This window comes from Phocoena sinus, chromosome 8, assembly GCF_008692025.1.
Source record: "Phocoena sinus isolate mPhoSin1 chromosome 8, mPhoSin1.pri, whole genome shotgun sequence".
NCBI classification, from domain to species: domain Eukaryota; kingdom Metazoa; phylum Chordata; class Mammalia; order Artiodactyla; family Phocoenidae; genus Phocoena; species Phocoena sinus.
Genome location: NC_045770.1, coordinates 68,874,266 through 68,901,652, shown reverse-complemented (window position 1 = coordinate 68,901,652; position 27,387 = coordinate 68,874,266). Strand labels below are relative to the sequence as shown.

The window sequence follows — 27,387 nt, the reverse complement described above, 5'->3', positions numbered from 1 at the left end:
CTGAGGAAAAAGCAAAATAAACCAGCATTACACATAATAACCTCACAAGGAGGCTAAGAAGGAGATTCCCACAGGTGATATCATTATTTATCTTACTTGTTGACTTACCTAAGAAATAGACTCTATTTGTAAACATGGACATAAAATAGTATACTATTTCCAACATACATGCTACTAGAGAGGAATAGTGTTAAACACGACCCTGAAGTCACTCACTTTACAGGACATGACAGGATTCTCATGATGCTGTTACTCAAGCTCGTGATAATTTTTAAAACCTCTGATAGATGCACCGTGGCTTCGGTAGGGATCGCTACTCTCAAAGGGTCTGAGCCTCGCCAGGCCCTCCCCCAGGAGACCGTCGCAGTGGGCCAGACCCTGCTCTTAGGTAACCATGCGTGACCGAAAGGCTGTGATCAAAAATGCCGATATGTCGGAGGAGATGCAACAGGGCTCGGTGGAGTGTGCTACTCAGGCATTGGAGAAATACAATATAGAGAAGGACATTGCGGCCCATATCAAGAAGCAGTTTGACAAGAAGTATAACCCCACCTGGCATTGCATCGTGGGGAGGAACTTCGGTATTTATGTGACACATGAAACCAAACACTTCATCTACTTCTACCTGGGCCAAGTGGCCATTCTCCTGTTCAAATCTGGTTAAAAGCATGGACTGTGCCACACACCCAGTGATCCGTCCAAAAATAAGGACTGCAACCTAAATTCCAAATACCAAGAGACTGAAATCTTCAGCTTTGCCTAAGGGAATACCTCGATCTTTATTGTGTTGTTTTGTACAGGGCATTCTCTGTACTAGTTTGTTGTGGTCATAAAGCAATTAGCAAAAGAGCTTACATTTGTATTTTCTATTCCATACCTCTCTGCCCCATGTTTTTTCTCTTCAAAATCCATTCCTTTAAAGAAATAAATGTGTTGGAGAAGTGTGCATTTAAAAAATAAAAATAAAAAAGCCAAACCTCTGATTTTCTAAACATTTGTTATTTAATGGTTAGATATAATGGCCGGGGTAACAGGAAAAACCAACCTGGAGAATAACATTTCATGAAATAGTATAGAGACTTAGGAATTTAATATATTAACAAAGTAAGCGATTCAACATAGATGCTTTTCAAATCTTATCCAGATAGATTACCTTTCATTTGTAACCCTGACTACAACCCTTCTTCCTCTTCTTTTTCCTTCCATGAAGCCCCTTATAAAATACTGTAAAGAAGAACTATGAAAACTGAAAAGGCATGGAAAACTGAGGAATGACTCAGTCAATATAACTCTTTTTATCTTCTAGTTAGAAACAGTGTTTTCACTATCAGCACTGTGCTTTTGGTGTCCTTAATATCTTACATTTGTTTCTTCCTTTTTTGTAATTGGGTGGCTGTCTCCATTTAGATAGTCACTAGATTGTTTTTGCTAAAGGGATCTTAAAGTATTAAGAAGGAAATAATAAACTATATTGAGAGTAGACAGCAAATAAAACCACAAAGATATTAGAGAGATACTAAATTTCATTGGTGTGTTCACCAGTGGAAACTCAGAATAATGCCCTGGCTTGTCAAAGTCCAAAAGGACTTTATCATAATTTAGTTCACTCAATATCTGCAATCACAAGAATGTTTTAACATAATGACTTTAACACACACTATTGATCATTATAAAGATACCTAATTATTTTCATGCTGTTTATATTTTGTATCTAAATTGAGTTTTAGAATTACCCACACTAGAGTTACTTTAAAAAATAATTATAAAAAGCAAAAACAAGACAGTTAAATGTATGGATAAAGATATATTTAATTCTGATAAGATTTTAATTACCAATATCAGAGTCAATAACTTCAATTTTTCCTGCATTATATGCGTTCTGTATTTCCCCTAGAATTTAAAATATATACATAAAATACCAAAAATGGCCAAAAAATCCTTTTAAACTCAATAATTACTTAGAATTGACATATTAGGATCTTAATACATTAGTTTGTATATACTTAACATTAGTAGTATAAAAATTAGTACTATAAAAAAGAAAATAGATGGCAAGGACAACTAAACATAACTACTGTAGATCTCATTTAAAAAGAGGCCTCACGGGACTTCCCTGGCAGTCCAGTGGTTAAGACTTCGCCTTCCAATGAAGGGGGTGCGGGTTCAATCCCTGATAGGGGAGCTTAAGATCCCACATGCCAAAAAACCAAAACATAAAACAGAAGCAATATTGTAACAAATTCAATACAGACTTTAAAAATGGTCCACATCAAAAAAAAAAATCTTTAAAAAATTAAATAAAATAAAAGCAGGCCTCAGTAAAAGGCATCCAGATTGAAAAGGAGGAGGTAAAACTACCTCTATTTGTAAATGACATGATTGTATACAGAAAAATCCTTAAAAATCCACTGGAAAACTTAGAACTAATAAATGAGATCATAAAGGTTGCAGGGTACAAGATCAATATGCAAAAAATCAATTTTATTTCTTCACACTAGGAATGAATAATCAGAAAATGAACCCAAGAAAGCAATTCCATTTACACTAGCATCAACAAGAATAAAATACTTAGGAATAAATTTAACAAAAGAAGTGCAGAACCAGTATTCTGAAAACTAAAAAATATTGTTGAAAGAAATTAAAGAAGACTTAAATAAGTAGAAAAATACCCATGTTCATGGTTCAGGGAACTTAATATTGTTAAGATAGCAATACTCCCCAAAATGATCTATGGTTCAACACAATCCCTACCAAAATCCCAGCTGGCTTTTTTGGTACAAGAGATATATAAGCTGGCCCTAAAATTCATATGGAAATGCAAGAGATCCAGATTAGCCAAAACAATCTTGAGGAAGAAGAATAATTTTGAAGTTTACTACAAAGCTTTAGTAACAAAGATTGCGTGGTACTGGCATAGGATAGACACATAGATCAATGGAATAGAATTGAGAGTCCAGAAATAAATCCTCACATATACGGTCAATTGCTTTTGGACAAGCGTGCCAAGACCTCGTTGAGAGCCAACTATGCCCTGTGTGATGCAAGGCACATTCATACATGTTTCATTTAATGCTCACATCTTAAAAGGTAGAAACTGATTTCATAACATTTAAGAGCCAACCATGTACAGAATATATAAAGAAAATTTTTCAACAAATGGTGCTGGGACAACTAGATATCCATGTGCTAAAGAATGAATGTTGGACCTCTTCCTTATTTCATCCCCCCAAATTAGCTCCAATGGATCCTAGACCTAAACTTAAGAGCTAGCTATAACTATGAAACTCTTGGAAGAAAACATGGTAAATCTTCATGACCTTGAGTTACACAAACCCTTCTTAGATATGACACCAAAAGCATGAGTAATGAAAGAAAAAATAAGATAAATTAAACTTCATCAAAATTAAAAGCTTCTGTGCTTCAACAGACCATCAAAAAAGTGCAAAGACAACACAATGTGAGGAAATAGCAAATCATAAATCTAATAAGATACTTGTATCCAGAATATATAAAGAACTTCTACAACTCAGTAATGAAAAGACAAATGACCAAATTTTTAAATGGACAAAGAAGATTTACAAATGGCCCATAACAACATGAAAAGATGCTCAATGTCACTAGCTATTAGGGAAATGCGAATCTAAAAACCCACAATGAGATACCACTTCACACCTACTAGAATGGCTATCAAAAAGATAGATAATAACAAGAAATTGGAACCTTCATACGTTGTGTGTGGGAATGTAAAATAGTGCAGCCACTTTGGAAAATAGTTTGGCAGTTCCTCCAAATGTTAACCACAGAGTCACCTTATGACCCAGTAATTCCATAAAACTAGGTATATGGCCAAGAGAAATGAAAACATATACCCACACAAAAGCTGGTAGAATATTCATAGCAGCATTATTCATAACACCCCAAAAGTGGAAAGAACCCAAATTTCCATCAACTGCATAATGACTGGTAGAAGAGTGAGAAAGAGGCAGAAAAAAATGCTTAATATATAAAATAAATATCAATATATATCAAAGCAATGAGGAAAATACATGGCTATTATAGACTTCATTTCTGTGACTGGTCACATAGCTGTGTTTGGGATTCAATCATTTTCTTATTTCACTACCCATCCCTCATTCCCTTTCTGCTCAGCCAGCATCTCTACTGATTATGGTTCTTTGCGCAGTGGGATGACCCATACTTTCAGGGTTCTGTACTATTAGTGACCCTTATGGCACTGGATTACTGCAGTTTTTCATTATCTTTTGTCACTGGACATAGGAGTACCAAAAAGGTCAGAGAATCCCCTGGGTTCCTAACATACATCCTCCCATGTGTAGTAGGAACCCTATTTTTTCTTGATAATGAGGATCAGACAGGATCAATCACCTGACCTTGTACAGAATCCTCCTCCTGTCTACTGGTTCAAAGGCATGGAGAACACAAAGTGGCCAGATGTCAGTCTCAGTTTACAGTTTCCCTTTTATGTGTCCTCTATTGAAAGCATTTTTCCTTGGGAACTAAGGTGTGTAAGCCAAGTTTTTGTTTGTTTTGGTGGGGGTTGGGGGAGAAGCAAAAATTTTCTAAGTGGATCGTTTGAGGTAACAGAAAAAACCCTCCTAATCCCACTCTTTGATTCACAGATTTGTGTATTCTTGAAATAGGAGAAATGGTACCATATATTGGTCACTGGTTCAGAAAATAAACCACATTTTGTGGGACAGCACCTTAGCCCCACAAAATGTTTTCACCTAACAGGTGCCCCAACTGAGTCTTCAGTATGTCATTCTCTCAGGCCAGCTGTGGGATGACAAAGTTCATGAAAAGATCAGTAAATTCTGTGAGCATGAGCCCCGTGCAACAATCTTTTGAGGCAAAAATGAGTTCCTTGATATGCAGTACTGTATATAAGAAGCCAATGGTGAATAAGGCATTCACTAAGTTCATAGATGGTGATGGTGAAGCACTATAGACAGTAAAAGTAAATCCATACACAGAGTAAGTGAGAACAAAAGTTGTCTCTTCTATAAGACAAGGGATCCAATATAATCAACCTACTACTACCAGATAGATGACTGGATATTCCCCCAGGGAATGGTGCTAGATCAAGGGCTCACCATTGGTTTCTCCTATTGCCAAGCTGGGCACTCAACAGAAGCCAGGGTCAGGTCAGCCTCAGTGAGAGGAAGTCCATGTTGCTAAACCCATACATAATCTCCATTCTTGCCATCTTGGCTATTGTGTTTATAAGCCCATCAAATGAAAACGGGAGTAGCTAAGGAAAAGAGTCTGATTGATAATCAAGAGAAGAGGTCATTTTGACTACTTGATTATTGACAGCCTCTTTTGCAGGGAATGCTCTTTGGGAAGTGTATTAGTTAGGGTTGTACAGAGAAGTGGAACCAACAGTGTGTGTGTTTGTGTGTGAGAGTGTGTGTGTGTGTGTGTGTGTGTGTGTGTGAGAGAGAGAGAGAGAAAGAGAGAGAGAGAGATTTTAAGGAATTGGCTCATGTGAATATGGGGGATGGCAAGTCCAAAATCTGCAGTATGGGCTAGCAGACTGAAGAACCAGGTAAGAGTCAATGCTGCAGTTCAAGTATGAAGGCTGTCTGCAGGCAGAATTCCTTCTTTCTTGGAGGAAGTCAGTCTTTGTTCTATTAAAGCCTTCAACTGATTGGATGAGGCCCACCCACATTATGGAGAGCAATCTGCTTTACTCAAAATCCACTGATGAGTTAATCTCATCTAAAATACAGCCTTACAGAAACATCCAGAAAAATATTTGACCAAATGTCTGAGCACCATGGTTCAACCAAGTTGACACATAAAATCAACCATTACAGTAAGCATTCACATGGGAAACACATATCCTCCACTCTGAGAAGTCTAGCCACAAATCTCTTTCCCAGAACTCCTTATCACCAATTTTCCAATCTTTTTCCTTCTAAAACTCTAAGTATCCAAGCAAGCTATTACCCACGGGCCATGTATCTGTGTAGATCCTTTCTCCTGGTCATCTCTCTCTCTAGGCCAAATAAACAAGCAGATTTACTGCCTGATGTTCTGCCTACTGATTGGATTTACCTTCCCCTTTTTATCCTTCAAAGGATACCTTTGAGAGTCTATAAAGCTGTAGTCATCCACTTTCAGGAGGTACTGACTGGTATATGGGACAAAACAATCTAGAAACCAGGTCTTTTCTCCTTCAGTCACCCGGTCATGGGTAATTCCCCATGAAGCCATATGGATTAAGGAAGAGTGCCAGCGTGTTAGCAATAGCTGCCATAGGAATCTGAGTTCGTATTTGGAGTCTCCTGTTCCTTCAGGGGCAGCTCAAAACTAACCTTGTATTTAATATTTCCTCTTGATGACTGAGTGCTACTGTACATGCCAACTTAGGAGAGTCAGAGGGCCCAAGTTTATGACAGGCAGGTCATGTGGTAACAGTGCACATGGTCTAATATTCAAACTCTATCAGAGCCCAGTAACAATCTAGCAGCTGTTTTACAAAAAGAACAGTTATCCGAGGAAGAAGGATGGGCACTGCCTCAAAATCCTAAGGATTTATACTATGATTCCCTTGTAGTGATCTTCTATAACTCCACAGAGGATCCCTACCTGCCAAAGACACGCTGAAAACTGCTGGATGTGTTGAGGGTCATATTGCCAAGTGTCCAAGCAGCTTACACTACCCTGAAACTGCCTCACATGATTCTCCTGCTCTGAGTTGCACATAAAATTCATAGCCTTAGAGTTCATGGGTTGGAGCAGCAGTATCGAGATATTGTAAATTTGCCTTTAGAATCCAAAGAACACTCTAGGTAGAGAATTCAAAATCATTGTCCCTAACCTTGGAGAGGATACCTCAACGTATCCTAGACCACCAGATTCCTAATAACTTCACTGAGGTAGCAAATCTCTGAATTTTCGTGCAAGTTCTCTCATTTCTCTTCCTCTGGCACTCTTATCAAGGTATCTAGGATATTTGCTACATCTTGCACAGTAGAGCTATTCAGCATTATCTGGTCATTATACTGGACCACTTTGATACCTTATGGGACTAGGCTAGATTATAACAGAATGGGAGACTTGATATAGCCCAGAACTAGGATGATGAAAGTGTACTGCTATGCCTGCCAGATGAGAAAGTAAATGTCTTCTTGTGGATTCTGCTAACAGGTATAAAAAAAGAAACATTTCTCCAGATTAACAGCTGTGTACCAAATAGGATGAGTAGGGTTGACTTATTCAAAAATTCGTATCTGGAACAGCTGTGACAACTGGAGTCACCACCTGATGAAGTTTAGAATAATCCACCATCATTTTTCAAGATCCATTCATCTTGTGTAAAAGCTAAAGTACCACAGGTCAAATAGCAATGTGATGGAAATCATCACTCCTGCATTTATTAAGTATTTGATGGTGGCACTAATTTTGCAGTCCATCCAGAAATAAGGTACTGCTTTGGTTCACTATTTTGCTAGAATGAGGCAGTTTCAAGAGATTTCACTTGACCCCTCCTACCATGATGGTCCTCTCTGCAGAGATCAAGGAATTAATGGAGAGATTCTGCCAGTTGCTAAATATGTTTATTCCAACTGTGCATTCCAAAAATGGGTGGGTTCAGGGAACTACCACTATGAGATGGACCCAGGCCAAAAGTCCTTTTATCATCTAAATTCCGTAAGCCCCTACTATGATTGGTGGGCCAGTGTGGTAGTTTACCCTCCAGGAGTTAGCGTTGCAATGTATTTCTCAACACTGATGAAGGGGGACACTTCTGAGGGACATGGTTAGGTATGGGTGGGAAGACTACATGACCAATCCATTTCAGTATCTTATCAGTGTAAGCCTTTGAATTCCTTCCTCCACAGTGTATCAGGAAGTTGTGACACCTCAATTTCTCTTAATGCCTAGATTTCAGACAATGAATGGAGCAAACTGTTAGGGCCACTGCCGAACACTCAAGCTAATGTCCTGAATCCAGAATCTCTAATAGGTACACCTATATCAATAAATTCAGAATGATCAACCATTACCTTCCTTTCCCTTGCTGTAACACTTTAAATCCATTCCCACATATGTTCTTCAGGTTTCTGCCAATATAAATTTAGGAAATTATTCTGGTGTTCAGACTTAGATCCTGGCAGATATGAGTTTAATTATGGATCACAAAGAAATGAGAGGTGGTGGGACTGGATTTAGAGGTGAAATAACATTCCCCTACAAGTCAAGAATCTCAGGTGAGGTTGTTACAAGGTCTTCAGGCAACCAACACAAGGAGAAATGATTGTTTCTCAGCAGGGAGGTACAGCAAGATTTGAGGGGTTCAGGGTAATCAGATTTACTGAAATCTACTCAAATATTCCCCTTCCAGTTATCAGGGTCCTTTCTTTCCCAATCAATACCGTAGTTCTAACATAAGAGGCTTAGTGAGGCCATGAACTCAACTTGAATTGTATTTCAGGTAACTTCAGGATCAGACTTTGGATTATGTTTTCAGTAGTTATGATCGTACTACTATAAAAATTAAGGAATCTTTTAGCTATCTGGTTCTCTAACCATTCATTAAAACTCTAAACGTGTCATTTCATTTCTTTTTTTTTAATTGAAATATAATTGACACAAAGCACTGTGTAAATTTAAGGTATACAAGGTGTTGATTTGATACATTTGTATGTTGCAATATGATTACCACCCGGAGCGTTAGCTAACCCCTCACTACACCACATAATTATCATTTCTTTTTTGTGGCGAGAACAATTAAGATCTAGTCTCTCAGCAACTTTGAGCTTTGTAATATAGTACTGTTGACTATAATCATTATGCTGTGCATTAGCTCTCCAGAACTTGTTTATCTACTAGTTCCAAGTTTGTACCCTTAAACAACATATCACCAATTCCCTCACCCATGGCCTGTTTTTACAAGTTCAACATTTTTAGGTTCCATATATAAGTGATATCATAAAGTATTTGTCTGACATTTCATTTAGCATAATAATGCCCTCAAGCCCATCCATGTTGTTGAAAATGACAGGATTTCCTTCTTTCTCATGGCTGAATAATATTCCGTTGTGTGTGTATACACACACACACACACACACACATTCTTCATCCATTCATCCATTGACAGACAAGTGATTTCCATGTCTTGGCTATTGTGAATAATGATGCAATAAACATGGGAGTGTGTATATCTCTTTAAACTTCTGCTTTCATTTCCTTTGGATATATACCCAGAAATTGCTAATTCATATGATAGTTCTATTTTTATTTTTTTGAGGAATCAGAATCTCCATACTGTTGTTCACAGTGGCTGAACCAATTTACCTTCCCTTCAACAGTGCACAAGTGTTCCCTTATATCCACATCCTGCCCAAGACTTACCTCTTGCCTTCTTGATGACAGCCATTCTAACAAGTGTGAGGTGATATCCCACTGTGGTTTTTTTTTGCAGTACGCGGGCCTCTCACTGTTGTGGCCTCTCCCGTTGCGGAGCACAGGCTCCGGACGCGCAGGTTCAGCGGCCATAGCTCACGGGCCAAGCCGCTCTGCGGCATGTGGGATCTTTCTGGACCGGGGCACGAAACCACGTCCCCTGCCTCGGCAGGTGGACTCAACCACTGCGCCACCAGGGAAGCCTCCCATTGTGGTTTTGATTTACATTTCCCTGATGATTAGTGAGGCTGAGTACCTTTTCATGTACCTGTTGGACATTTGGATGTCTATTTTGTTTCTCTGCCCATTTTTAAAAATTGGATTTTTTTTGGTTATTGAGTTGTACAAGTTCTTTATGTATTTTGGATATTAACCCCTTACCCAGTATATGGTTTGCAAATATTTTCTCCCATTCTGCAGGTTGCATTTTCATTTTTTAAATTGTTTCCTTTGCTGTGTAGAAGCTTTTTAGTTTGATGTAGTCACACTTGTTTATTTTTGCTTTTGTTGCTTATACTTTTGGTGTCATCATTTTTTTTTCTATTAATTCTCCATTGCAATCAGAATAAGGCAGCACATCCCATAGTCCTTATAGTCTTTGTTTCTACCACAATTTTACATTTCAACAGCTACTTGGTCTCCCAAAGAAAGCTTTGTCTTCTACACATACTTGATTCCATAATATTGTGTATAAGGACTTATAGCATTGCTAGTAAGAACTCAGGAGGAAGTAAAGTGCATGGAAGAGAAAACAGGCATTGCCTTAGGGAATACTTAAATCATCTTGAACAGGCTGGTGGTAGAAAACTGCTGTCAAGGGTACTGCCAGTGAGGGCTCAGAGGAACCCATAATTGGAAACTAGAGGAAAGAGGAAGATTCTATGAAGATTCTAAACATGTCCACTTTTGTTGGGAATGTCATATATTTTAAATTTACATGATACACCTAAAACAAAAAAACTAAGAATTGAAAGAAAAGCAAATAAATGATTATCATAATATTCAGGATATTGGCTACCTCAGTGAAGAAGGCAGCACTGTGGGACACAGAAAAGAAACATGGTAGGTTGAGTAGTACTGAATCTTAACCTCACTTTTAAGACGGGTAGTGGGTTTCCTAATTTGCATGTCATTATTCTTCAAAATTTACATAGTCCTTTATATATACCAAAGTTTACTTAATAAAACTTTTAAGAGAACAGAGATAATGAAATGAGATAGTATGATTTATTATTCCTAATCAAATAATTAAAGGAAAGATTTATAGAAGGAAGTACCTGTTTCATTTCCCGCTCCATGATCATTGTGGATCTGCTGTAAACCAGGAATTGGCCGTGTTGTCAGATACCAAACAGCATGTAGGACATCTGTGGCATGTATACGATTGTGATCTAAAGTCACCAAAATGTTTTATAAAAATGATCATTCTGTTATTTTTAACATAGGACATTTTAAAAAGTACTTTCTAGTCATACTGTATCCTCATAAATAAAATATATGGCTTAGAATAATTTCCAACAATTATGTTTTTGTTTCATCTTATTTTGTAAAAGTTTATTGATGTGTTAAAAAGCTTTCTTTTAAAAACTTTCACATATACTATGAAAACATATTAAAGGAGTCAAAGAAAAGGCAGCATTACCAGGGTTAATTTACTTAAGGTTGCTTTTTTTTTTTTTTCTGGCCAGTCTGCGAGGCTTGCGGGATCTTAGTTCCCAAACTAGGGTGGGTCCCTGCAGTGAAAGTGCCAGGGAAATCCCTACGGTTGCTTTTTGTGACTTTTAAAATTCCTTTAAAAAACTACAAATAGAACTACCATAAGACCCAGCAATCCCACTACTGGGCATATACCCTGAGAAAACCATAATTCAAAAAGAGTCATGTACCAAAATGTTCATTGCAGCTCTATTTACAATAGCCAGGACATGGAAACAACCTAAGTGTCCATCATCAGGTGAATGGATAAAGAAGATGTGGCACATATATACAATGGAATATTGCTCAGCCATAAAAAGAAACGAAATTGAGCTATTTGTAATGAGGTGGATAGACATAGAGTCTGTCATACAGAGTGAAGTAAGTCAGAAAGAGAAAGACAAATACCGTATGCTAACACATATATATGGAATTTAAGAAAAAAAAATGTCAAGAAGAACCTAGGTTTAAGACAGGAATAGAGACACAGACCTACTAGAGAATGGACTTGAGGATATGGGGAGGGGGAAGGGTAAGCTGTGACAAGGTGAGAGAGTGGCATGGACATATATACACTACCAAACGTAAAATAGATAGCTAGTGGGAAGCAGCCACATAGCACAGGGAGATCAGCTCGGGGAGGGTGGGAGGGAGGGAGACGCAAGAGGGAAGAGATATGGGAACATATGTATATGTATAACTGATTCACTTTGTTATAAAGCAGAAACTAACACACCATTGTAAAGTAATTATACTCCAATAAAGATGTAAAAAAAAAATTTAACTTAAAAATATGCAAATAGTGTCTCGGTTATGGAGACCCATGTTTGCAAACAAAACAATTTCTGCACAGAGGCACATAGAACAGTTAAAAATTCTGGATACTTGGACAGCTGCCTCGCCAGATAAGAAATAACTCTCTCTCAGGCCTGCTATAAGGATTACATGTTAAAAGGTATATACCTTTATATAAACATCCAGAATAGTGTCTGACATGTAGTATATGATCAATAAAACACTGGTTTACTGAAATACCACTATGTGAAAAGGCAAGACCTACAAGTGAAACCCAGCTTTGCTATTTCCAGTTTTATGATCTTGGGAAAGATACTTCTGAATTTTTACTTCTCACCTGTAAAAGGTAGATAATACAACCTTTCCAACAAAGATTAAATGAGATAACCTTTGTGAATCTAATGATTATAGTCATAGCTGATGTTTCAACAAATATTTAATGTGTACCTTCCATGTAGCATTAGCAAATGATACGATACTGAATGTTTAGACTATAGATATGATGTCAACCCACTAGGAGCTTATTATTAATACAATCATGACCTTTTATTGACCATTTACTATGTGCCATGAATTTTGATATGTGCTTTACATTATTATCACTACCTATGGGGTAGGTACTATTGTTATTCCCATTTATAAATTTGGAAACTAAAATTTAGATAAGTTAGGTCCCAGTGACTTTTTTTTTTTTTTTTTTGGCTGCTCAGCGCGGCACGTGGGATCTTAGTTCCCTGACCAGGGATCAAACCTGTGCCCCCCGCAGTGGAAACACAGAGTCCCAACCAATGGACTGCCGGGGAATTCCCCAGAGGCTCTTGTCTTAACCAATATATCCTAATTGGAGGTGACCGTGAAAACTCCCCACCATGGCTTTCTTTTTTCCATCCCCCTGCCCTTGAAGTCCACCTTAAAATATCACTTTATTCCATTTATAAAATTCAGCCACTTTTCAAAATGCCTACTTTGTAAGTGGTAATTATAGTACATATAACACACATTAAATTATTAAGCAACACCATTATTTATGAGGCCAATTTAAGAATAATTTGCTCTCTCTATATTTCCCAAAAGTGTGTCCACCTGGAGGTAAACTGTAGAATGATCAACACATAAAATTGTACCTTTTCCTAATATAAAATTAAAATTCTATTGTATCATAAAATCAAATAGCCATTAAAAATTATTCCACAGGGAATTCCCTGGCGGTCCAGTGGTTAGAACTCCTTGCTCTCACTGCCGAGGACCAAGGTCAATCCCTGGTCGGGGAACTAAGATCCCACAAGCCGTGTGGCCAAAAAACAAACAAAATTATTCCACAAATCAGGACACAGTTAAAAAATGAATTCTATGGATAAATTTTAAACATTTTAAAGTAAAGAAATTTATGAAACTCATGACTTAAAATTACCAAACATTTGAAAAGGTACTCATATGAATAATTGTTAACATAGAAAGATGTATACTATATTACATGAAAAAGCAGATTATAAATAGGTATTATGATTCACTTCATAAAAAATAAGTATGTATAAAAAAAAGTCTTGAAGGATATATACCAAAATGGGTTTTTTTGGGTTTTGTTTTTAATTTTTTGGCTGCACCGCATGGCCTGTTCCCTGACGGGGGATCGAAACCACACCCCGTGCATTGGGAGCATGGAGTATTAACCACCAATCCTCCAAGGAAGTCCCTTACCAAAATGTTAACAGTAGTCAGTTAACTCTGGGTAGGAGGATGTAGATTTTCTTTTTAAATTACTATCTTCCAACTTTTCCAAACATGCAATTTTAAAAGTGTTTAAGGGACTATCTGAAGGGAATTTATAAAGAATTTCAAAACCAGTATTATTTCAACTTAAATCATATATTTTAATACTTACAAGGAATGTCTCGATAACCATTTTCTAATGCACGAAAGTAGTTCATGAATTGTAGAGTAGGAATTTTAAATACCTCCAATAAGCCAGTGTCTTGAAATAGGGTATACATAACCTACATGTCAATTAAAAGAAAGTTCGCTTTAAAAATCGGAATTTCTATTTCTAGTTGAATATGTTTTTGTGATTTGCATTTGGGAAAGTTAACCATGTATATGCCTTTAACTTAAGTAATTTATTAAAAACTTCCCTATAATGAATTCTTTCCGAAATATGAAAAAGGAAGATACTGCCCTAAAGCCCTTGAAAACCAAAGAATGATTATAATATCATGTCCCAGGTTTGAAATTTTTCCACTCTTCTCTTTAGCTTTTCATTCACAATTTATTGAAAGGCATATGAATTGTATTCTATTCTAGTCCTAGGTGTTAAAAGAAGTCAGGACAATATATTTATCACATTTCTGTCCCTAAAGAATTCAATGTGATAAATTGTGTGTCCTCCACATAATTTATCTTTATGTTCTCACATTTCATAAATAAGATACTTGGGAGTTAATGAGAGTAATATTTCAGGAAGGTTAATCTGATGCTGCTGTGTGGACCCACCAGGAAGAACTTTGAGTCTGGGTGGTAAAATGGAAATATTTTTCCATGGTTCTAGCATGAAATGGACCATTTGGCCTTGGGTAAAGCACAGGGAGGACCGGTGAAAACGATGAAGCATAAGTTTCAGTCCAAAGAACTAGATCACCTTTCATGTCCTTTTCAACCTCAAGATTTAATAAAAAGTAAATCTTTATTACTTCTTTAGTGTAAATTAAATCCCATTATTATGGGCAAATAAACTACTTTTCATATAAATATATATATAATTATGAAATACTTTATATACATAATAATATATTTGTTTATATATATATGGGTTTATATATCCAGGTTTCTCTTTTCAAATTTTCTATTGAAAATTTCATTTGTGAAAAAAAATAATTCAATGAACAATGTTGAACTTGTACCTAAACCAGTATTATACATCTTTAGATTTTGCTTTTTATAAAGATTCAAGAAAAAAGTAACTTATAATAAAGCAGCAGGGGTTTGAAACAAACCTGACTGAGGATCCTTCCTGATTTCTCTCCCATCTTTTCTACAAGTTCAAAAATTTGAAAATTCCAGTTACTCATATTTTCTATTAATGAGTCATAATCTTCTATTAAAATCAGGTCCCGTGATGCTTCTTGTTCAATCTGTACATGTAGGGGGAAAAAAAAAAACATACCAACTTAACCTTACTTTTTATAAATATTGTTAAATCCATAGCTAAATGAGAACACTTATAAATGAACACTATAAAAATGGTCAATATTATTTTCTATAATGGTTATTCTCAAATATAAACTGTACTTCCTATTAATTCTCTTTGTAGAATGTTATCTTCAGACAAATATAAACATGTCTTCTAGGCATCAAAAGACTTATTGGTCTTTACACTACTTTTATAAATAAGACTATTATATTTCCAAAACACTACACAAATCTAAAATCCATTATTTTCATTTTGGAAGTTACAGGTATCAAAGGATAATAGAAACTTATATCCTTAAACTGACATTTATTACTAGGATAACTTCCCAAAAGAAATGGATGGATTTTTTTTCCCTAAAAAGCTTAGATTTTGAACTTTAAGAGCAAAAACAATATTAAGAACAAAAAACCCCCTACAATTATAAGTAGGTTATTTTCCTTGTTTTTAATGACTATGCACATACTTTATTTTTTCATATTTTAACACATACAATGAAGAAAAAATCAGCATAGAAAGTAATATATTGACTATAAAACCAAATAAATGTGTCCATTTTAAAATGAACGCACTTAGTTATTCTAGGATGATGAGTTTAAAAGTAATTATTTTTAACCCAAGGTTTTCTTTCTTTTTTTTGTTTTTAATAGGGGTATAGTTGATTTACAGTGTTGTGTTAGTTTCAGGTGTACAGCAAAGTGATTCAGTTATACATATACATATATCTATTCTTTTTCAGATTCTTTTCCCATATAGGCTATTACAGGATATTGAGTAGCATTCCCTGTGCTATACTGTAGGTCCTGGTTGTTTATTTTATATATAGTAGTATGTATATGTTAATCCCAAACTCCTCATTTATTTAAAGAAACTCTATTTTCAGGTGTTAATAGTGACTTTTCAGTAAAAAATTTTTTTAAATCATTATATTAAAAACCTTGTTCTGGGCAAAAATAATAAGCTTAGTACTAACTAATAATACATTTCACCTTTACATAATCATATTGAAAATTTATCTTTTACATTTGGTTGCTCTTCATTCTGTGCCTCTTCTTTTAGGTGATTATCACCTTCCCAAAGTAATTTTCTGCAGTCTCTGTTCTCTGTTTCCATTTCTTGTTGAGCTTCCGTAAGGTTGAATGATGCTTTTGAGAAAACGGTATTGTCTTCATCACCTTTCAGAAAGTATTTAAAGTAATAAACAAGAATAAAACATGTCCTATATGAACAGTTTTATAAGAAGAATTTGTAAAAAGTATTCAGATAAATCGAACCATACTGGCATTCAATCTAAATTAATGACACAATTAAGTTGTATCTTGCTGGACCAGCTGACCCAGGTACCTTGTGCTCAGGCAATATTTCACCTGATATAGCTACTCATGGATGAAAGAGAGGGTGGAAATTCATTATAAAAGTGAGAAACTGAAAATGTCAGTCCCTCTCAGTAGGAAATTTTTTTAAAACCAATTTCATGTAAACTACTTCTAATACCTGAAATTGTTTGAGTTTTGGATATGAAAATTCTAAACTCATAATTATGGATGAGATTAAGGCACATCTAAAAATTAGAACAATGTTATGAATTGTGAGTTATTTCTCTACCAATGTGATTAGTAATACTCTTTTTCCCAAATTACATGGAAAAGGGAAGCAACATTGGTAGCTACATTTCATTCACTCATATGCAAAAAAATATTCTTACTTGTTCTATTTGTAATATGCTAACCAGGAAACTTTCCCAAAACACACCAACAGTAGAATAAACAAACTGTAGTGTATTCACACAATTGAACACTACAGAGCAAACAGAAGAAACTACAATCACATGCACCAATATGGATGATTTTTAAAAATACAATGTCAAGTTAAGGAAGCCAGACACAAAGGTATATACTCTGCAATTCTCTTTATGAAAAGTTCAAAAACATATCAAAATTGACACACATGAGTATTGAAAGACAGGATCAACATTATCTTTGAGGGAGATTCCTGGAAGTGGGGCATGAGAGGAGGTGCTGGTAATATTTTGTTTGTTGATCTGGGTGCTGATTACATATGTATATTAGATGTATGAAAATTCGTCAAGCCACAGACCTAGGATTTATTTATTTTTCAATATGTAGGGATTTTTAAAAAAATAAGTGTTTTTAAGAGTATTCATTCGAGTTGACTTTCAGAAGAACTAGGTTGGTTGGTTGGTTGGTTGGTTGGTTGATTGATTGATTTATTGATTTCTATTGAAGTCTAGCTGATTTACAGTGCTGTGCCAATCTCTGCTGTACAGCAAAGTGACTCAGTTATACACATACAGATGTTCTTTCAGAATAACTAGGTTTAAATCCTGATTTTTGTACTTAATAATGGCAAGCTTTCCCCCCTGTAGAATGTGGATAATAACACCTATTTTACTAGATGTTACACATAATAGGTGATCAATAACTGTCAGTCAAATCTGAACCTAACACACTGAATATACTAAAAAATCATTAACTGATCATGATCAGGAAGTATTACCCTTTGGAAAATATTACTTTTCAAATGTTTCCAAATAAACACACTTTATTTTAAGAAAATTTAAAAATTCAGATTATTCAACTGTTCTTGGTAAGTTAAGGCACTAACTACAATTATGTTCTAAAATAGCTGTCAATCCAAAAATTGTTGACATTTGAAGTACATGATTTACTTTTTAATGATCTAAATTCCTAATAACTGTATCTTACAGATAATAAGAAAAACAGATGAAATAAATATAGCAATTTCTTCTCCAAAGATGTCCACAGCACTATCTCTTATCCCACATGCATTCTTTTGAAATGTATTCTTATTGCTCCATCAAGAGAGCATTTATTTCCCAACCCCCTGGAATCTGGACAGGCCACATGACTGCTCTGATTAACAGAATATGACAGAAATGACAACTCTGTCTGGTCTGGGTTGAGCCATTAACTGGACTGGCAGCTTTCATAGCCTCCTCTTTTGGCCTCCAGCCAAAATGTTGGAAGAAGACCAGAGAAAGGTCATATTTAAATGGACTGGTCAATAGCCAGCAGACACATGAGACATCTTGGAAACTCAGTCCAATCAATCCTTTGGATGACTGTCACCCTTGCCAATATCTGACTGCAATTACATGACAGCCCTCAAGTGAGAATCTCCCAGCTGAGACCAGTCAATGCAAAGAACTGTGAGAATTAATAATCTGTTGTGGTTTTTAAAAGGCTTTATTGAGTATAATTACATGCCATAAAACCCACTCAGAGTAAGTGTATAATTCAATAATTTTAGAAAATTTAGACTTCTACAATATTCATGACAATCTAGTTTTTTTGTTTGTTGTTTTTTTGGCCCAGAATTTTTGTTATCATCATTATCTTCAAAACACCTGATTGCTTTGGTCTTTAGATTCAAAAAAGTCTTTTTTTATTAAAGTATAGTTGATTTACAATGTTGTGTTAATTTCTGCTGTACAGCAAAGTGATTCAGTTATACATATATATACATTATATTTTTATTTTTTTTATTTTTTGGCCACGCTGTGTGGCATGCAGAACCTTAGTTCCCTGACCAGGGATCGAACCCGAGCCCCCTGCAGTGGAAGTGTGGAGTCTTAAGCACAGGACTGCCAGGGAAATCCTACATTCATTTTAATATTCTTTTCCATCATGGTTTATCATAGGATATTGAATATAGTTCTCTGTGCTGTACAGTAGGACCTTGTTGTTTATCCATTCTATATATAATACTTTACATCTACTAACCCAAACCTCCCACCACATGTCTCCCCCAAACTCCTCCCTCTTGGAACCCCAAGTCTGCTCTCTATGCATGACAGTCTAGTTTTAGAACATTCTCATCACCTCAAAAAGTACCCTTATGCCTATTTACAGTTCATCCTTATTTTCACCCCAGGCAACTGCTATTCTGATTATTGTCTCTATAAATTTGCCTTTTCTAGAATTTCATATAAATAGAATCAAACAATATATAATCTTTTTAGCTTAGTTTTTTTCACTTAGAATAATGTTTGGAAGTTTATCCACGTAGTAGCATGTATCAGCAGTTTGTTCTTCTTTTGTTAAACAGAATCCCATTGTATGGATATACCACGTGATATTTATTCATTTACAAGTTGATGGACATTTTGATCTTTTCCAGTTTAGCACTATCATGAATAATGATGTCATAAGCATTCATAATCCTGTCTTTGAGTGCTCATATGTTTTCTCTTGAGTAAATTCTTATCCATGTTACTGCTGGGTAATACGGTAAATTTATGTCTAACTTTTTTGTTTGTTTGTGTTTTGTGTTTTCTTTGGCCGCACCACATGTGGGATCTTAGTTCCCCAACCAGGGATCAAACCCACACCCCCTGCAGTGGAAGCACAGAGTCTTAACCACCAGACCACCAGGGAAGTCTCCATGTCTACCTTTTAAAGAAACTGTCAAAATGTTTTCCCAAGTGGGTTTACCATTTTACAATCCCATCAGCAATGCACAAGTTCCAATTTCTCTTCATCCCTGCCAACACTTGGTATTGTCTGTCTTTTTGATTATAGCTATTCTGGTTTGAGTTTACTGGTATTTCACTGTAGTATTAATCTGCATTTCCCTAATGACTAATGATGTTAATAATTTTTTCATGTGTTTACTACCCATTCATTTATATCCTTCATATCCTCCACCAAAAGTCTTTCACCAAAATATCTAAAATCTTTTGCCTGTGTTTTAATTGAGTTGGTTGAGTTACTATTGAGTTAAAGAGTTATATGTCATGGTTATAAGACCTTTATCAGATGTATAATTTGCAAATATTTTCTCCCAGTCTGTGGTTTGTCTTTGATTTTCTTATTGGTGTCTTTTGAAATCAGGTAGTATCAGTCCTCCAAATTTGTTATTTTCCAAATTGTTTTGGCTATTTAGGCCATTTGTATTTCCATGTAAATTTTAACACCAATTTGTCAATTTCTACCAAAATAAGCCTACTGGAATTTGATCAGAATTGCAATGAATTTACAGATCGATTTGGAAGAATAGCCTGTTGACAGTAGTGAGTTTCCCAATTTGTTTGCTATGCCTCTCAATTTATTTAGTTTCTTTAACTTTTCTTTAATTTTCTTTCTTTAGTTTTCTCAACAATGTTTTATAGATTTCAGTTTATAAATCTCCTAATTCTTTTGTTAAATTTATTTTAACTTTATTCTTTTTGATACTATTATGAATGGAAACATTTTCTAAATTTCAATTTTTGATGGTTCATTTCTGGTATAGAGAAATACAACTGATTTTGTATTTTGATCTTGTGACTTTGCTAAACTTGTTTATTGGTTCTAATAATTGTGTTTGTGTGTGTGTTTGAAATTTTCTACAAATGATCTGTGAATAAGGACAGTTTTATTTCTTTATTTCCACTCAGATATCTTTATTTTTTTATCTTTCTAGAAATTTTCCTGGCTAGAACCTCCAGTACAATATCGAATACAAGTGCTGAAAGCAAAAATCCTTCTCTTATTCTTTTCTCTTTTTAACATCTTTATTGGAGTATAATTGCTTTACATTGTTGTGTTAGTTGCTGCTGTATAACAAAGTGAATCAGCTATACATATACATATATCCCCATATCCCCTCCCTCTTGCTTCTCCCTCCTACCCTCCCTATCCCACCCCACTAGGTGGTCACAAAGCACAGAGCTGATCTCCGTGTGCTATGTGGCTGCTTCCCACTAGCTATCTATTTTACATTTGGTAGTGTATATATGTCCATGCCACTCTCTCACTTTGTCTCAGCTTCCCCTTCCCCTTCCCCATGTCCTCAAGTCCATTCTCTACTCTGAGTCTTTATTCCTGTCCTGCCCCTAGGTTCTTCAGAACTTTTTTTTTTTTTAGATTCCATTTATATGTGTTAGCATATGGTATTTGTTTTTCTCTTTCTGACTTACTTCACTCTGTATGACAGACTCTAGTTCCATCCACCTCACTACAAATAACTCAATTTCATTTCTTTTTATGGCTGAGTAATATTCCATTGTATATATGTGCCACATATCCTTTATCCATTCATCTGTCGATGGACACTTAGGTTGCTTCCATGTCCTGGCTATTGTAAAAAAATTCAAAAAGAGTCATGTCCCTTCTCTTATTCTTTTTTTTTTTTTTGCGGTACGCGGGCCTCTCACTGCTGTGGAGCACAGACTCCGGACACACAGCCTCAGCGGCCATGGCTCACAGGCCCAGCCACTCCGCGGCATGTGGGATCTTCACGGATCGGGGCACAAACCCGTGTCCCCTGCATCAGCAGGCGGACTCTCAACCACTGTGCCACCAGGGAAGCCCCCTTCTCTTATTCTTCATCTTAGGGGGAAGCATCAATCTTCCTCTAGTAAGGATGATGTTAGCTCTGTGTTTGTTTCAAAGATGCCCTTTATCAGATTGAAGGACTTCTCTGATATTACTGGTTTGAGTGTTTTCATCATGAAAGAGTGTTGGATTTTGTCAAATGCTTTTTCTGCATCTAGGTAGATTATCATGTGATTTTTCCCCCTCTTTAATGGGGTGTATTACATTGATTAATTTTCAAATGCTAAACCACCCTTGCATTCCTGGCATAAATACCAATTGGTCATGGTATGACATTTTATCTGTTGCTAGATTCACTGTGCTAGTATTTTGTTAAGGATATTGGAAATGTTGGTCTATAGTTTTATTTTCTTGTGATGCCTTATGCTTATGCTTATGGTATCATAAGGTAGCATAAGGTATCTTGTGATACCTTATGCTTATGGTATCAGAGTAATACTGGTCTCGTTTATAGAATGAGTTGGGAAGTTTGCCCTCCTATTTTTTTGGAAGTTTGTGAAGGATTGGTCTTCTTTCTTGTTGTTGTTGTTGTTGTTTTGTTTTGTTTTTGTGGTACGTGGGCCTCTCACTGTTGTGGTCTCTTCCGTTGCGGAGCACAGGCTCCGGACATGCAGGCTCAGCAGTCATGGCTCAAGGGCCCAGCCGCTCCGTGGCATGTGGGATCTTCGCGGACCGGGGCATGAACCTGTGTCCCCTGCATCGGCAGGTGGACTCTCAAACACTGCGCCACCAGGGAAGCCCGTCTTATTGTTTTTTAGTCCTTTAAAATGTAAAACCCCAAAACTATTAAATTGTACACTATAATAGGGGGAATTTTAAAGTATGTGAAGGGATTGATATGCACCTATAACCCCTGAAAGGGCCTATTTCTGGTTTACCTTTATTCTTAGGATGCAGTACTGTTGAGTTTACCAAGTTACTCCTACCACGGCAAACCTTCAATTCCAATCTTTGTCTCCCTAGTCCCATGAAGCTACCAAAGGGACTGCTCATTCTATCAGTCACTGGCCCCTCTGGAAGCAGCAAACACCCTTTTGGTAGCCCCAAACTTGAGACTCACTTTCTTGGATTTCTGTCCTCCTCCAGGTCTTATACTGGAAATTCTGAGGAGCTTGTTAGTTCTTCAGTGGCTTCAAGCAGATTTTTTTTATTGTTAATAACTTGTAACTTTTCTAGCTACCTTCAGGGGATATGATGGTCTGAGTCACCTAGTTAACTATTAGTGGACACTTGAGTCATCAATGTTTTAAAGTTATAAAACAACTACAACTTTATCACTAACAATATTTCTTGTTTGAGGGTATGTTTCAGAATAATATAATTAACTAAATTTTAAAACAACTCCTTTGTGTAATTATTTAAAAGTGTATGCAAACGCTTTTGAGCTAAGATTATGCAAGTTAAATTTCGAGGTTAATATAGTTAATCTCACTATTTATGAACCCTAGCCGTAACATAAGACTATGTTCATCCGTACAGCACATTTTTACTCTTCAAAATACTTTCACCATCTATTATTTATAATTTGCTAATAACTCCTCTGTGAAGTAAAAAAGATTATAATCTTCATTTTAAAGATGGATAGACTAAAAAACTCATTCATTTATTCATTTTAAAAAACAATGTAAGAAATTGTTCTTAAATTTAAACACACATGACTTTTGCAGTCTCACCTGACTTTTCCCTGTGGCAGTCTGTACCAGACTCTGGTTCAGATGCTGAAGCATATTTCAATATTTGATGTCCACAGCTTATAAAATAAAACAGATAAATATATGTATATGATAAGTGAGGCAAAATTTTTTTACCTAAATACAATCAGAAAATCTGGTTATTTTTTAACTGCAAAATATCCTAATATTCCAATCTCTCTATAAACTTAACAGGCTTTATCCTAGAAAGCACCTGTGTCCCTATGAAGGAAATAACATATTTTGGAAGTAACACTGAGATCTGAGGTAAACACTTATTACCATTAAAGCAGAAATAAGAACAAACACCATATGAACTGGGTACTGTAAATAGGTACTAAATTAGTACATACTAAAATAATTCTCATACATTTACTGATATCTTATGATGGATAAAATACCACTATATTTCACTTCAGATGGAGATCATTTAGCTGGGAAATGAATAATGGCACTGAAATGAAAAAAAATTGTTTAGAATAAAAACTGCTAGATGAAGAAGAGGACGTAGTATTCATTAATCATCTAGTTATAATACAGAACAAGAAAACTGGTAATACTTTACTAAAATAACCTATATTTTGAAACAAATAGTAAACACTTGGGAAACTTACCTGTTACATAAATTGCTATCAGAATTTCTAAGTTGCTGATAAAAATCTGGTGAATTGGGTGCATTGCTCAGAGATCTGTGTAAAATAACACTTGGCTTAGTAAGAAAATCAGCAGTGTCAGGAAATTCTATAGGCGATCGGTTAGTTGGAGAGCCAGCAGACATTGGTCCATGACTGGGAGAATTCAGGCCGGGTAAAGTACCTAGAAAATTGAAAGAGAAGAAAGAGATATGTATGTATGTATGTACTGATATGTATGTGTTTATTGTCCGTGTTTGGGTGTTTATAAAGAGCATTTTCCTTCTTTAAAGAAAGCAAAGTATTTACAGTTAAATGATTAACTAGATTTCTACACGGAGCTATCTTCAACACCTTCTACGAATTCAGGCAGAATATAGACCATATTTGTCATCATCGATGACTGTGGAATAAACACCCTGTGGCAGGATGGCACATAGTAGGTAAATACTAAAAGTATAACTAAAACGTACATAATGTGTGGCACAAATTTTCCTAATTCAATTGGTCTTTAACATTTTGTGTCCCTACCAGCTTGATTATCCACATGAACAAAAGCATCTTTACCAAATTTTATTGAATATTTTTCAGTACAATACAATTCATTTTTATTGAAGAACCAAAGTTCTTGATAGCATTAAGCAAATTAAGCATATGATAAAATTATATTAACACAACAGCAGATCCCTTAAAAAATCCACATCTTTCCAGCTCATTCATTCATTCAACAAGTATTTGAGAGCCTATTATATGCTGGAAAACATGCAGTGTTTCACAATGGAGAAAAAGATGCCATCCCTACAACTCAATGAACCTAAAGTCTAGTGGAAAATACAAACAAGTGCTAAGTGTTAAAATAAGGGAAAAAAAAGAGTGCTTCAGAAATACATCCCTAATCCTATTGATTTACTCAAGAGTCTTTGCTGGGTGCCTTGAATTAAGGGTATATCTGGACAGGTGTAGGTGGATTTAAAACTTTATTTTGAAATAAAGATCCAAGTAAAGTGTGAATCAGAGAGGAAAGCAAATAACAGTTGTTAAGGTATTATGGTATTTTCAGACATAGTTACAGATGTGTGTGATGGTTAATTTTATGTGTCAACTTGGCTAGGTTATCATGCCCAGTTGTTTGGTCAAATTCCAGTCTAGATGTTGCTGTGAAGGTATTTTTCAGATGTGATTAACATTGAAATCTGTAGACTGAATAAAGCATATTGCCCTTTATAATGTGGACTGGCCTCATCCAATTTGTTGGAGGCCTTAAGAGAAAAGACTGAAGTCCTCCAAAGAGGAAGGAATTTTCCCTCCAGACTGCCTTCAGAGTCAAAACTGCAACATCAACTCCTGCTAGAATTTCCAGCCTGGCAGCCTGCCCTAAAAATTCTGGACCTGACAGCCCTCTCAATCTGGCGAGCCAATCCCCATCAGTCAATCAATCAATCAATCACTCCCCACCCCAGGTATATGTATGTAAGTATATATGTATGTATGTAGGTATACACACATGCACGAACATCCTATTAGTTCTATTTGTCTGGAAAACCCTGACTAATACAATGTGTTACTTTATTTAATCTTCATAATAGCCCTGTGAGTTAAGTAGCATTTTCATTTTACATGTACAGGGCTGCCAACTGCTATTCTATCAAACTGATTTGTTTAGAGGCTCCTATAATTTCATATAATGTTGGGGCTGGAAAAGATTTTATAAATAATCGGTCAAACACTTTAAAGTTTCAGAAGAGGAAACCGAGGACTAGAAAGGGGAAGTATCTTTCTTGTCAAAATAATAACAGTTAGTTACTAACTGGAGACTAAAGTCCCAATTTTCAGCATTCTTTTTTCTATTATAATACTGAGTGTCCGAAACGCTGACAAACAGGCTGAGAAGAATAAAGGATAGCCTAATTTTAGGGTAGAAATTTCATATAACATAGAAAAGTTTCGAGGAGAAGACAAAATGGTAAAGAAAAACCCAGCAACCCTTATAAAATACTTTCTACAATACAGATTCATCGTTTTTGTTATAAACCTTTTAAATTGTGAAATATAACACACATATAGAAAAGTTATAACAGGAATGCTCACCACTCAAGCTAAAACATAAAACATGGCCAGAGATCAGAAACCCATGTCCAATATCTAATTCCCCTCCCTCTCATTAAAGGAAAGCATTACTTTGACTTTTATGGTAGTGTTTTTCTTGCCTCTCTTTATATTTATACCACATGTTATCTCTTTACAGTTTAGTTTTGCCCTTTCCTTGAACTTTGTAAATTGAATCAGATAGTATAAATGCTTTTATGCCTTGCTCAACATTTTAAAAAGATGTTTCACATGTTCATTCATTTTGAATGACATATAAAATTGTATGTATGAATATAGCACAGTTTTATTTCTCTGTTCAAGTACTGAACTGCCAAATTGTTTTCCAAAGTAGCTGTAGCATTTTACTTTCCAATCAGTGATGTATGAGTGTTCCTACCTCTGAACATTTTTCCAACACTTATACTGTCTTTAGAATTATAGACATCATAGTGGGTGTGAGGTCATGATTCCTTGTGGTTTTGATTTGCATTTCCCTAATGACTAATGATGCTGAGTATCTTTTCACGTGGTTAGGGCCATTTGTATACCTTCTTTGGAGAAACATCTATTCAAATCTTTTGCCAATTTTTTAGTGCGGTCAGTTGTGTGTTTATCATTGAGTTTTAAGACATCTTTGTCTATTCTGAATACAAGTCCATTGTCAAATCGTAATTTGCAAATATTTTCTCCCATCCTGTGGACTGTCTTTTCACTTTCTTTAGGTGTCTGTTGAAGTAAATACAAATGATTTAATTTTAATGAATTCCTATTATCAATTTTTAAAAAATATTTATTTGGTTGCTCTGGGTCTTAGTTGCGGCAGGCGAGCTCCTTAGTTGCGGCTCACAGGCTCCTTAGTTGCAGCATGCAAACTCTTAGTTGCGGCTTGCATGTGGGATCTAGTTCCCTGACCAGGGATCGAACCCGGGTCCCCTGCATTGGGAGCATATAGTCTTATCCACTGTGCCACCAGGGAAGTCCCCCTCTATTATCAATTTGTTTCATTTATGGACTGTACTTTGGGTGTCTAAGAATATCCAAACTCAGAGATTTTCTTCTATGTTTTCTTCTACAAGTTTTATGGTTTCACTCTTATATTTGAGTGTATGAGCATTCAGAGTTAATTTTTGAGTATGATGACAGGTATGGTTCCAAATTCATTCTTTTTCATTTGTATATCTATCCAGTTGTCCCAACATCATTTGTTAAAAACACTATTTCTTCCCCTTTGAATTACCTTGGCACACTGGCTGAAAATCAATTGACCATGTAAGGGTTTATTTCTGGACTCAGTTCTATACCACTGAGTTGGAATATCCTTATGCCAGTGTCACTGTCTTGATTGCCATAGCTTGGTAGTAAGTTTTAAAATTTACAAGTGTGAGTCCCCCAGTTTTCTTCTTCTTTTTTTTATTAAAGATTATTTTAGCTACTCTGGGTCCCTTGAATTTCTATATGAATTTTCAGATCAGCTTCTCAAATTTCTACAAAGAAGCCAGCTCAGATTTTGA

At 35.7% G+C, this 27,387-nt stretch overlaps 2 protein-coding genes across 3 annotated transcripts in view; one reads left to right on the top strand and one right to left on the bottom strand.

Moving 5' to 3' along the window:
* PDE3B (phosphodiesterase 3B) overlaps nt 1-27,387 on the bottom strand; it is a 176,172-nt gene that overhangs the window by 18,641 nt on the left and 130,144 nt on the right. Inside the window, exons 6-11 of one of the 2 annotated variants that reach the window (XM_032641473.1) lie at nt 23,771-23,972; nt 23,139-23,215; nt 16,130-16,281; nt 14,913-15,050; nt 13,808-13,919; nt 10,713-10,826 (exon numbers count right to left, since the gene is read on the bottom strand). In XM_032641473.1, the coding sequence (XP_032497364.1) occupies nt 10,713-10,826; nt 13,808-13,919; nt 14,913-15,050; nt 16,130-16,281; nt 23,139-23,215; nt 23,771-23,972 (795 nt within the window). The remainder of the gene's footprint in view (nt 1-10,712; nt 10,827-13,807; nt 13,920-14,912; nt 15,051-16,129; nt 16,282-23,138; nt 23,216-23,770; nt 23,973-27,387) is intronic. The other variant, XM_032641474.1, reaches the window with a different exon arrangement.
* LOC116758556 (dynein light chain 1, cytoplasmic-like) lies at nt 20-2,189 on the top strand. The gene has a single exon (XM_032641475.1). It carries the CDS (start codon nt 395-397, stop codon nt 662-664), a length of 270 nt encoding a protein of 89 aa, XP_032497366.1. The 5' UTR covers nt 20-394; the 3' UTR covers nt 665-2,189.

Bases quoted from the DNA above. Each gene is read 5' to 3' on its own strand.
- LOC116758556 (XM_032641475.1), top strand. From the start codon at position 395: ATGCGTGACCGAAAGGCTGTGATCAAAAATGCCGATATGTCGGAGGAG.